This window comes from Cryptomeria japonica, chromosome 9, assembly GCF_030272615.1.
Source record: "Cryptomeria japonica chromosome 9, Sugi_1.0, whole genome shotgun sequence".
Classification (NCBI taxonomy): domain Eukaryota; kingdom Viridiplantae; phylum Streptophyta; class Pinopsida; order Cupressales; family Cupressaceae; genus Cryptomeria; species Cryptomeria japonica.
The window spans coordinates 547,726,867-547,740,301 of NC_081413.1; the positions used below are offsets into that span (position 1 = coordinate 547,726,867).

At 34.7% G+C, this 13,435-nt stretch overlaps 1 protein-coding gene across 5 annotated transcripts in view; it reads left to right on the top strand.

Moving 5' to 3' along the window:
• Nucleotides 1–13,435, top strand: part of LOC131060987 (uncharacterized) — a 112,056-nt gene that overhangs the window by 17,016 nt on the left and 81,605 nt on the right. For all 5 annotated transcript variants that reach the window (XM_057994486.2, XM_057994484.2, XM_057994482.2 and 2 more), the window contains exon 2: nt 6,393–6,505. In XM_057994486.2, the coding sequence (XP_057850469.2) occupies nt 6,393–6,505 (113 nt within the window). The remainder of the gene's footprint in view (nt 1–6,392; nt 6,506–13,435) is intronic.

Consider the following 13,435-nt stretch of genomic DNA (forward strand, 5'->3'; position numbering starts at 1 on the left):
CATTCAGGAAGGCACGTTTTATGTCCATTTGATGGACTTTCCATCCAAATTGAGCTGCCATGGCCAAAACTAAACGGATGGTTCTTATCTTTGTTGTAGGAGTAAAGGTATCCTCATAGTTAGTGCCTTCTCTTTGTGCAAACCCTTTTGCAGCCAAATGTGCTTTGTACTTGTCAAGTGTACCATTGACTTTGTACACCCATTTGTAGCCAATGGGATTCTTCTTGGGTGGAAGCTTTGAAATAACCCATGTCTTTTTTTCATAAGAATTATGTGCGGTTTCCATTCGCCTTTGCCCTTGTCTTTAGATGCAAATGCTTGTTCTACACTATATGTATCACTATCGTTGGCAAATTGTTTCTTCCATCTATCTTGCTGCAAGAGCTTATTACATAGCTCTATGAACTTCAGGTTAACATTGGTTAATGTGATATCGAGTGTCTCAATAAATTGTTCATAGGCTTGTGGTAAGCTTTTCAACGTAATGACCACCATATCTTCTTCCATCTTGCGACCTATTGTTGACAATTGAGCACAAATGTCTTTGATCTTCATCAATTGCTCCTGCAAAGACATCTTCTCATCCATCATGATTGAGAAAATCATCTTTTTCAAGAAGGCCTTGTCTTTATTTGATGTGTCATGCATCTTGTAGGTGCTTCCAAATTTTCGTAGAGGTTTTGCCTGTTTGAACCTTTGAAAGCATTTTATTGGTCACTAATAACTACTTTATCAACCTGACGGCTTCTCAATCACGCTTATCAAACTTGTCTCAGTCTTTACTTGCAACTTTTGGTCAGGTGGTAGTACCTAGGACGATCTTATTGAGGCATTTGTAATTGAAGATCATGAGCATCCGTTGCTTTCATTTGTTTTAATTTTTGCTAGTTAAACATTGACCGCTTGCCAACATAATGCTGGGTAATGAAGCCATCCCTCCCGCAATTTGTAACTACGAAAAAAATAAACCCTTGTAATTGGAATGACTTACAAATTTTGCAAACCATAGCAGAAGGCACAATTCTAAAAAGGTTACCAAAAAAGTCAAAAAATGACAAAAAATAATCACATTTTCTTCTGTTACCCATGAGGTGTGCCCTAGCTTGTCATGGATTTGCTGAAAATTGTCAAAATAAGCCACAATTTAATAAGAAGTCACCAAAAAAAATCGTTAGAAATCTTGTCATGCTTGCTGCCTTGGCTGTTGATTATCTTCCATTTGCAATTTTAGAAAATCTGTTGCAATTTTCCATAGATGAGGTCACAGAGGGCATAATTTTACAGATGAAAAAAATGACGTGATTTGTGCAAAAGCCTGCCGCACAAATTTTCCAGAAAATAGGGCAAAACAGGTTGCGAATTTACAAGGAAAAAATGGCACAATTTTTGCTTTCAGCAAGGGCACGATTTGTATTACCAAAAATACCATCAAAATAAAATCTGGAATCCCTAATTGATTCCATACAATGCTGTACTATATCATATGATGTCCTTTTGATCCTTATGTATCACGTTTGTGAGTTGTCACTATATAGTTTGTAGAATTTCACACATTCGCTAATTCTGAAGTGTGACTTGGGCTTTAAACCTATATTAAAAACAATGTAACACATAATGATTACCAAGATATTCGATATTAAATTAAGGTGTGAAATTCTTTTTAAATAAGTGTTCCAAATCTTTATCTGTAAAGGATGAGAGCGACAACTAATAAAGCAAAGGGTAAGAACTTAACTAAAAGAAAATAGAATATTCCTAGAGTCTATCCTAAAGATTAAATTGACCATTATATACTAAATATTACTATAATACTTTAATAGCTTGCCATTCTTCAGATTACTTCAAATGTTTTTCTTTAAATTATTTTCATAATTGATGCCCATCCTTGTTATGTTGAACACCCAATAGTGCTAGCATCTTTTTTCTGTACCAAATCTCCATGAACTCTTTTTGCATATTTATGTTAACAAATTCTTAAACTCTGTAACTAGCCATATCCAAGAGCAATATTCCAATCAGTCATAGGAATGCCATAAAAATATGAGAGCAATAATATTTCTCATAGCCAGCTTCAAATCTTCAGACAATTAACCTTTCTCAACATTTACCCCAATCCTTGATCTTCTTTACTTGAACTTACAAACTTTAAGACAAGTCATTGTTGATGAAGTTATGCTTGCTGTCCTGATTTACACCAAGACAATGACCACATCCTTTTGGATACATTCTTGATTTGCAATATCGAAGCTTCCTTGGTAAGATTTTTTTTTCTCAATTGAAGATTAGTGTTTGAAACTTTTCCCTTTCTGATTGCCATTCGTTACTATATTCCTTTAAGTTGTTCATCTCCACAAGTGACTGAATTTTAAACTTTCAATTTGCTAACTCTACATAGTTATTTTCTGTCTCCTCATACAATTTTTGATCTCTTTTCAACATTATCTGTTTTTGAGGTTTCAGTTTCCCTATGAAAGGATTATTCAACTTATTTTAAAATCGGATTATTTAATCTTTCATGATTCATCTACAAAGATCCAACACCACTTAACAACATCATGCCTAAGATCCAAATTTAATCCTTTTGTCTCTAGAACCTATATTCCATAAATCACGTTTCATTTTTTAAGGACTAGGGTTTCGAGAAAACTTGCTTTCACTGTAATTTCTTTCTAGCACGAACTTTGAACACAAAATGGTTACACAGGCAAGCAGACATGGAAGTTTACTTCACAATGTTGAAAAATGGTGCCTGATTTGCTTAGCTGAATTAGAGGATATGATTTTTGTTTGAATTCTGCATCCGTAAACCTGTGTAAATTGTATCTGTCAGGTCAAGTTTACATGTTGATATTTCCCTTGATGTTAACATTTCCTATTATAATTGCCTTTGGAAAGCTCTCAAATAATACTCTCTAATGTTGTGAGAATAACTTCAACCCTATGTGTGCTAGGAGAATGACCTTCTGCAAGTCTCGCTTTTTTCTCAAAAAAATGAGAAAAATATTTTCAGATAGTCTAAAATTCTTTTTTCCTACCTTTCTCAAATTCATGTTCACCTCTCTCCATGCCTTTTATAAAATCATAGATATCTCTGTACATCCCTCTCGAATAGCATATACAAGATTGACTAATCATAATTTATTACTTATTGCATGTTATATACCTTTGGCCCATCCTATTTGAATGTTTGGTAATGTTTGCTATAAATTGGGGGCTACTGGGGGCAGTGCCCCCGAAGCAAAAAATGCCCATAATAATAAAAGAGCAGGTTGTTAGTTTTTATTGTAAACGAATATTGTAAACTGCCAAAAGGGCTTGTTAAATAAGTGGCTGTGGAATATGAAAGGTTAAGAGACATACGGGAGCTTGAGTGCATTGATATAGCACACGACAACAAATTATGCTGCAAGGTTGTAATTCAATTTTTCACTAGATAATATCAAAAGGGCGGATGCATGTTTCTCAGTTAATGTAGCCCACATTGGGTGAACCATGTTAAATCTGCGTGTTGTAAAATTTTTATTATTTGTATTATAACTGGTATAATTTGATTGCTTTGGTCTGCTGAATCCTAGCAATAATGTTTCTTTTTTATTTTGTATGCCTAATCCTGAGGAAAAAAACATTGAATCAATGATACTGAACTTGAACAAACAATGTATGGGATATTTTTTCTTTGTTATTAGGTTCTTTTCGAATGTAAGAAGTTTTGTATGTACACAAAAGGCTTTAAATATGCCTGCCAAGATAGAGGATTGTTCTATGATAATAATTATTCATCCTCAGTAGTGAACATTTAGCATGTGAGCAAGAACCGACTAGTCTATACCAAATAACAAATACATTAGGTAAGCGTGCAGTTTGCTTTATAAAATATATAATATTTATGGTAATACTTGATTTTGTGGTAATGAATGCCATGCATTTGCAATGCCCATGCTTTCAAAGTAGTTGTTTATGTGAAATTGTGTTCTGTTGTGAGATCGTATTGGAAAAGATCAAATCTCATACTTTAAAATGCTACAAATGAAGGGAAGAATTAAATTGCTCTAGTGTATTAATTAAACTAATAGGTTTACCTACTTATAGAAAATAAATTCATATGGTAAACAAAGTGCCATTAATCTAATTATACAAAGAGGTAGATTTTAAGAAATGATAAAGCTATGTTATGAAAGAAAATGTTGAAAAGAAAAAGAAGATGCAAGAAGAATGTTCCTGGATTGAAGTTTGATGCAGATTATGTTTGTTGGTGAAATGTAGACAAAAATCAGGGTAGGCTGTATCAGAACTGAGTTGGGGAGTTTATCCGTGGAGCAATGCCCTAGTATTGGAAAGTTGAAGTATACAAAATCAAAGCAAATGAAAACTAGACTAGAAAGCAGACTTTTGCAGTTGTGCCCGTTGTCACAGTGGAGACCTTAGTGACTGTCATAGTGCAGTGGCAACCAATAGTTGGAATAGCTTCATATCTTGGAGGTTGTCCATGATGGTCTATTTATTCCTTCTGTGCTTGCAAATTCTTGATCTGATGTATGTACTCAGAGATATTGGGCTCATGTTCCTAGCTTTGCAACAAGAAAATTTATTGGGATTGCGTGGGAATTTGCCTCAGTCATATCCCTATTTGGTGCATTTCAATCCTATGTGTAATTGGAAAATATTGGAAGTGTGTGATCCCTAAGGTGTGGGTGTTTGTGGTGGGTGTAAGGTATTGCAGCTACTAGTGAAACCGTACACGATATCTAACACTCTTGTGCTATTGTTTCTGTGAATGGAGGAGATGAAAGAAATGACTGATTGCCATGATGCCATGGGTTTGGAAGTGAAGCAGAAAGTTTTAGGTTTATGCATAGGTAATTGTGGTGGTAGTCATAAAAAACACGAAGGATATGGAAGAACTTATATAGGATGCTGGTAATGGAGGAAGAAGCTTAATAAAAATCATGGGAGAGAGAATAGCCATAAATCAGAATTCAAATGGAGAGAGGGTATTCTAAAAGATTGATATACAATAGGAATGTAGGAGAGAGTCAAATAAGGATTAAAACGCCATTTTATAAAATTAGAATCGTGTCAACCTTTTGAAAATGTAGAAAGGCCAAAAGGATTGGATTTTGATAATTTCATTTGGTTCATTATACAGAGACACTAATGTGATTGTGCTAGTGAGTAGATCACTGCCATGATTGCGTTGGCAACCAATATCATACAGGTTTTCACAAAGTTTGGGAACTGTTTAATAATAAAAGTTGGGTTAACCGGGGATACTTGACAATCTAACAATTGGTAAAAAGGCTGAAGATTTGGCTAAATACAACCAAAACATGTTATGGAAATGGACACTAAAATGTATGCATAATGTGAAAATTGTGAAGTAGGCAATTTCCAACTATACAACAAGATATTAAGTTGATGTGAAAGGAGTGGCATAGTTGCATGCAAAGTTTTGAGTACTGTCTAGGTCAACAAAAAATTGTTTGCTTTGATGTATTTAGCATATATATTTGTGGATTATTATATTGTCTGTTCAGATTGAAGACTTGATTAGCCTTGTAGCTTGTGAACATTGCTTATGATGCTCATTTACTGTGAGTGGTGTACAAGACTTTCAATTACACGAGGAGGTCACCATTTCCCATTAAAAATCTAAATTCTTATTGACTAACTATATATGATATAGGGTACAATTCAAAGACAGAGGGAGTTGCTTTAAGAAGGTGACTCATTTTTTCTTGTTCATGCTTCTGCTGTAGTTACAAAAGCAGTTCTCATGATAGAGAGGTGATGACTTGCATTGACCCTAAATTTGCCAACACTTGCACCCTTCTTATTGATGTAAACTGAAAATATAAATGTCTATGAATGGCAATCTCTTTGTACATTTCAGCAAAACGATTGAACTTTCTCTGGAAAATTAACAGGATTAAAAAGCTAAAAGGATGTGTTTTTCTCACAAATGTAATTAATTACATTTTGAAACAATTTAGCTGCTAGTATGAGATGATGGAAGGGGACATTTTGATATGATAAGGAGACAACATTTATATATCAAAGGTAAATTGAGATAGTAATTAACATTCTAAAATTCAGAAGGGTGACTTGCAAGAAAGCAGGAGCAGAAGTCAAAGGGCCTAAAGACATTTGTCTTTTCATTAGTTGCATATATTTGACTTGTTCAGTATATTCTTAAACAACCTAAACTGTTGTTCGGTTTAAGACTTTTAGGTTATCTAATTGATCATTGGTGTGAAATAGTCAATATCATAGCTTCTGGACAGCTTTTATGTAAACACATGCCATATCAATCTTCAACCTCTGACCTGTTGGATAATGTAAAGACTGGATGCATAATCATCCCTATTATTACACTAACTTCATGAATTTTTCAGTGTTCAGCATAATCAAAAGGAGGGCGATGCTGAAAGAGTTGGCATCTTGTTATCATGCAGAATGTCTATCTTACCGTCAAGTACTATTTGAACTTCAGGGGAAATGGGAACAGGTCAGCTGACTTCTTTCTGTATACTGTGAACTCTATTCTCTTTAGTGTTTGTTATAGTTTCAGATTTGTCTTTTAATCTGTTTTTGATCTGTACAGTGTGTGTGCAAAATGTGATGTTGATTGGTGACTTTAACATGTATATTACATTTGCAGAATACATAATAGTCAGTGCCGTTGAGTGGAATCCAGAATGATGAACAACTTTTATGAAAGTGTTTATCGCATAGTTAAATCTTGATATAAATTAGCTATACTGCCATGCCTGGATGAAATTGTTCAGACATCTGTCATCTCTGAGGATTAATTGTTTTGATTTTGAATACTTCAGAATTATACATGTATTGTTCTTATTTTCTTTATTGAACACTAACAAGGGTATTGATCTGGTACTGGCAAAATAATGGTCTACGGTGTTATTCATGTAACCTAAATAATGCACCCATTTTTTGGGGACTAATTTCTTTCACAAAATGACTTATAAGAAGAACATACCATCATAAAGAAGTAGAATGTTTGTGTAAGAGATAATTTTTTCTCATCAGTCTGGAGGTGAACTGCTATATATAGGGTTTTAGCATTCAAACCAGATGTTATATGCAGTGAGATCACAAGCAGGAAACTAAAACTATCAAAATCTAATGGAAATCAAATATGCCAGCTGTATTGGAAATATATCTAAGCATGCTTATATGTTGGTGAAGACAATCAACAGCATATTATTAACATTTCTCATATTGAAAGTTATTAGGTTTCCATAACATTTCAAGTGCTCCAGCAAAATCATTGCTTATTGTATATTGCGGTTTACAATGTTTACCGGTATCCCAAATGCTAATTGTTGCAAGAAATTATTTTCACTATACATTATCCTATGAAATAATGCACACAAAATTCTTTATTTTCTTTAATGATATTCCTAGTGAAAAAATGCACAAAGCTATATCATGGATATCAGAAATATACAAAATTGTGTTTATATGTTGTTGAAGAAGATGACTGAAATGTTGTTTGTAACATTTCTCAATTGCCTATTGTATTTTGCAATTATGAAACTTAATGAATTTTCCAAGGGCACGTTTCCCAGAAAAATGCAATAAAAAAACTTGGTTTTCCTGGAAAGATATTCCTAGGCTAAAATTTGCCAGCTATATTATATTGGCGTCAAAAATAGGTGGAATTTTGCTTGCGTATACAATTATTCGTACAAAAATGGGAATGTGTCCTTGGGTCTTTTCTGTGTGTCCGTGGGTGTAGACTAAGTCACAAGGTTCGAATTTGACAGCCATGAAATTCAGATGAAATTCGACAAGGGAAAAATTTGAAAAAAAAATTCGGAGAAAATTCGCCTTATATAATTTGTTTATTTTTAAATATATGTATACTTTCTAAGTCACAAGGTTCGAATTCAAATTCGAATTCGACAACCATGAAATTCGGATGAAATTTGACAAGGGAAAAATTCGAAAAAAAATTCGGATAAAATTCGCCTTCTATAATTTTGTTTATTTTTAAATATATGTATACTTCTAATAAATTATCAGAGTAGCGACCCTTGTTAGAGAAAATCCGAGGGTGACCCAGCAGTTGCAGACACCCATGACCCAATAGATACAATGCATATACAAAGAATACCCACGACCAGCTGAGTTGTGTTTAGAGGTGGATAGCAGTACTTTATAGAGGAAATTCGATTAAATTCGATTTTATACTTCCAGATTAATGTAAAACTTAGAAATCAGAATTTAGTTTCTAATTAAATTGTTTGTTGTAAAATTTAGAGATTTCTAGATCCAGGCATAGCATAGAAATGAACATATAAGAACAAAACACAATTACCCTGGGAAAACCTCCGAGGAGGAAAAACCTAGCCAGAAAAGATCCCCAGATCTGATTATGGATTATATTCATATGAAGAGTACAACACTTATCTTTAGTACTTGAAGATGATTGCACATAGGGGTGATAAAGTCTTCAACAAGTCTGCACTTTTGTAAGTCTCAAGCATGCCCCATTTAACACAGTAATCAGTAATCAGATCCACACCCTAGGTCTCCACTTTATTGTATCTTAAGTCTGCACCTTTGCCTGAAACTGGACTGCAGCCCTAGCTGCTTGAATCTGGAATAGTTCGCCCTCCTTGTAATGGTATTTGCTCTTGATATTAGCACCTTTTATGACATACAAATCGCCAATATTACTTCTTCAAACTTCGCATTTTAGGCAGAAGTATAATTCGCATGGAATGATGAATGAGTGAATGATAATGTGAAGTTGTTATTTATTTATATGGGGAGCAATGTCTTTAGTCATGTCGGCTTGCTTTATAATTTATTTTATTTATTACTTTTCCTTTTAGCCTTGATGGAATAGGGTCAGCCCTATTTTGGAGGAGCACGTTGAGTGTGGCGTGAGCAAGTTTAAGTGGTGCCGTGGGGTTTAGGGCCCAGCCCTACACGTTGAAGAAAGGGGCCAGCCCTTTGGGCGGATTCCAATGTTGCCCAAGGCAATTGGAATCCGCCATTCCCTAATTACAATCAACACTCCCTCTTAATTAGGGAGGAGAAACATAGCCATAATCTTCCATCCTGCACACAAGCAAAGAATGGATTACATAATCAGAATATTGTAGTCTTCCATCTTGCACACAAGCATATAATGGAACTACGAAATATAATCTTCCACCTCGCACACAAGCATAGACTGGATCCACCTTACATTGCCCGCAGAGGGTGGTTTGATACAACACAATGTATTACTGAGGTTGAGACTCCCTCTCAATCAGGGTTTCATTTTCCAAAACACCAAGTCTGTCCCTGAAGTACACAAACTTCACTTTGGACAGAGGCTTGGTAAGAATATCTGCAACCTGCTCATCAGTGCTGACATACTTCAGTTGAATGGTGCCTCTTTGCACCATATCTCGAATGAAGTGATAATGAGTTTCCACATGTTTTGACCTGTCATGAAACACTGGATACAACTCTGATTATCACAATGAATAACTGAAGGATCCCAAGGCTGACCAAACAGCCCAACAAAAAGCTTACGAAGCCACACTGCTTCTCTAGAAGCTACGCTTGCTGCAATATACTCAGCTTCAGCAGTACTTAGTGCAACTGAGGATTGTTTTCTACAATCCCAAGAGATCACTGCGGATCCTAAGCTGAAACAAATGCTGGAAGTGCTTTTCCTGTCTTTGACACTTCCAGCCCAATCTGCATTTGAATAACCTTCCAAGGTTATTGAAGTGTTAAGTGGATACTTCAGCCCATAACCAACTGTGCCTCACAAGTTTCTTAGGATGTGCTTGGCTGCAACAAGATGAACATGTTTGGGCATGCTCATGAACTGGCTGAGAGCATTCACTGCAAAGCATATGTCAGGTCTAGTGTTAACTAGATGCATCAGTGATACAATCAACTTCCTGTACTCCGATGGATCTGCAAAATCAGAATTAGCTGCAGAAACACTTAACTTCTTTAAGTTAGATTCCATAGGAGTAGACATAGGTTTACAATCCATCATTCTAAATCTTTTCAAGATATCAATAGTATACTTTCCTTGACTTAAAAAAATTTCGTTAGATCTTTGCCATACTTCTAGACCTAGGAAATAATGCATTAGACCTAAGTTCTTCATTTCAAATTCTGAAGCTAGTTCTTTCTTACATCTAATGATAAGTTCATCTTTACCAGTAAGAAATAAATCATCCACATATAGAACTAGAATTAGCATTTCATCATTGGATAACTTAAGGTAGATGTTAGAGTCGGCATCATTTTTACAAAATCCTAAACTTAACAAGTATTTATCAATTCTTTCATACCAAGCACGAGAGGCTTGTTTGAGGCCATACATGGCTTTCTTCAATCTGCTCACATGAGTTACTCCATCCTGAATCTCATAACCCTCAAGATATACCAAATACATACTCAAGATATACCAAAGTAGCTGGAACTCCCTCTCAGCAGCAGATGTGTCCAATCACAGCTTCCAAAGCACTCAAACTTCCTTCGAGTGCATGCCCATCCCAATAATTTCCCTTGAAGAATTAGTATGCCCTGTTTCAGAAGCACTTCAAGCCACTGAAAGGTCCAATCAATTTCCTGTACTCAAGGATAGGAAATCATACACTTAAGCATCAAGTGAGTTCAATCATAATGAAATTAAAAATGCTTGACCCAAGAAAAAATTCCATGCTAATACTCATAATAAAAAGGTAAACAACCACCATAAGCTAGAGTATACCAAACTCAGAAGGAGACGCTCCCTCTTAACTTCTGCACAATCAATCTTTTATGTTAATCTCAAAGATCCTGTCCATCTATCTTTCAATCAATAAGGTGGGCCCATAGCACAATTGTTGAGATAAGATGAGGATAACTTACATCAAGAAATTACACAACAAGTTTGCCAATCAAATGTCATCAATAGAAAATAAAAATCCTAAGAGATCAATTGCGAAATCTTTCAAAGAAGAATCACAAATAGAGTCACAGATTTGTAGAAAATAGTTTCAGCCAATGAATAGCAACATTATGCAACGTTAGTAAGACAAGATATAAATTCAATCTCTTGGAACAGATGACGGAGTAAGTACAATAAAGAATACTCAAACTTCACAAATCCTCCAACCGTGCCCCATCAACCTCTTATAGGAGAAGTGATGAATCTACAATTATCAGAACTCAAGATTCCATTAAGGTCCATAGTTGATCATTATCTTTGGTATTACAAAACCAAACAAGAAAGGTTTGCACTAAAACATCAAGAGCAAAAAGGGATCTTTAATACACTTCTAAAACAACAAGGAGCCACACATAACTTCTTCATAAAACATTTATAGTAGATCTCATTCTTCACATCAATGGTCAGATTTGAAGGTTGAGAATATCTCAAAGCTATGTTCTGAAACACATGATTACTAGAACAACTTATAACATTGGTGTAACAATAAACGAAAGTAATAGTTCACTCAAATCAGAAGAAAGAACATAGAAAAGACCAAAGACTGAATGCAACCATAATATCCATTAGTTCATCTATTTGCAGTTTAGTCCAGAGGAAGTAATCAGAAGTAAATAAAAACAATTGAGCATTGATAAAATTGATCTAACAACAACATCATTCTGCAAAATGATATTAATAAAATACTCATTAGTTATACCCTTTGTTAACCACCAAGCACAATTTATACTTGATCACAACCAAACAGATCTCAAGGTAGTTTATGATAGTAGAAGAATTCCATACGTCAAAAAGCACATGAAGAAGATCTATATTATACGAACTACAAGGCTGTGTAATAGACAGGAGAAATAAGTTTCTTTGTCTAGCATTAACCCTTGCATACTATGAACATAATTGTAGATCATCTTTCAACTAAACTTTTCTATCAGGAACACCTATTAGTAAAATTACACATAGGCCAAAATATTAAGTCAAAGTGATCTCGATCTGTTCATTAAGAGTTCATCTCCATAATTAATAGAACATAAAATTCCTACACCTCAGTCGGTATATTTATATCAATGATGCCAAGGCAAACAATCATTAGCTCCTCATGACTATACACATCTCCATAAGTCATTCATGTCAAGTAGAATTCAAGTCAACAAAAATGTCATGAATGAAGATCATTAAAAAAACATTACTCAACCAAGCATAGCTACTCACTTAGAATGCATATAAGTATTCATCACAAGAATACTTAGAACTTTTAGATCAAAAGTCAATAATAGAACCAGTCCATATTATTTAACATAATAACAATATCTAAATTACATATGCTGAGAACATAACAAGTATTTAGATCATAGTTATATAGATGACAACTGTGGATGATGAGTCCAAGACATTCCTGATTCCAATTAAAACATTAACGAAGAATCGATCTATGATACCTTGCAACACTCAAACAAAAATTTAGAATATCTTCTAAGTTCTAACAAAAAGAGTATGCAAATCAAAGATCATGATGATATCTAAATAATGTTTTATAGTAGATAAGTCTACCAACTAAGGCAATTAGAATCATAAAATCAATACGACCTAGAACTAGGTCAGCCAAACGATAATACTTCAATCTTTTGGATAAGTTGAGTATAATATATCTTGCAATCGAGAATGCAATGACTCAAAACTACTTAGCTTGAATGACGCCGAAGAGTCAGATCTTCAAGCATACAGGACCAAGCTGTGACCATGCTAAACCTTTGATCACAAAACCTTTTCAATCTCTCCTCGATCCTGGAACCTGTCATCAATTTTACGACAACAAGAAAGTGCAAGATCTAGGCTACAGGATGCCAGATCTGATTACGGTTAGTACAACTTGGCTCTGATACATGTTGATTTTATACTTCCAGATTAATGTAAAACTTAGAAATCAGAATTTAGTTTCTAATTAAATTGTTTGTTGTAAAATTTAGAGATTTCTAGATCTAGGCATAGCATAGAAATGAACAAATAAGAACAAAACACAATTACCCTTGGAAAACCTCCTAGGAAGAAAAACCTAGCTAGAAAAGATCCTCAGATTTGATTATGGATTATATTCATATTAAGAGTAAAACACTTATCTTTAGTACTTGAAGATGATTGCACATAGGGCTGATAAAGTCTTCAACAAGTCTGCACTTTTGTAAGTCTCAAGCCTGCCCCATTTAACACAGTAATCAGCAATCAGATCCACACCCTAGGTCTGCACTTTATTGTATCTTAAGTCTGCACCTTTGCCTGAAACTGGACTGCAGCCCTAGCTGCTTGAATCTGGAATAGTTCGCCCTCCTTGTAATGGTATTTGCAGAATAGTTCGCCCTCCTTGTAATGGTATTTTCTCTTGCTATTAGTGCCTTTTATGACAGATACAAATCACCAATATTACGTCTTCAAACTTCGCATTTTAGGCAGAGGTATAATTCGCATGGA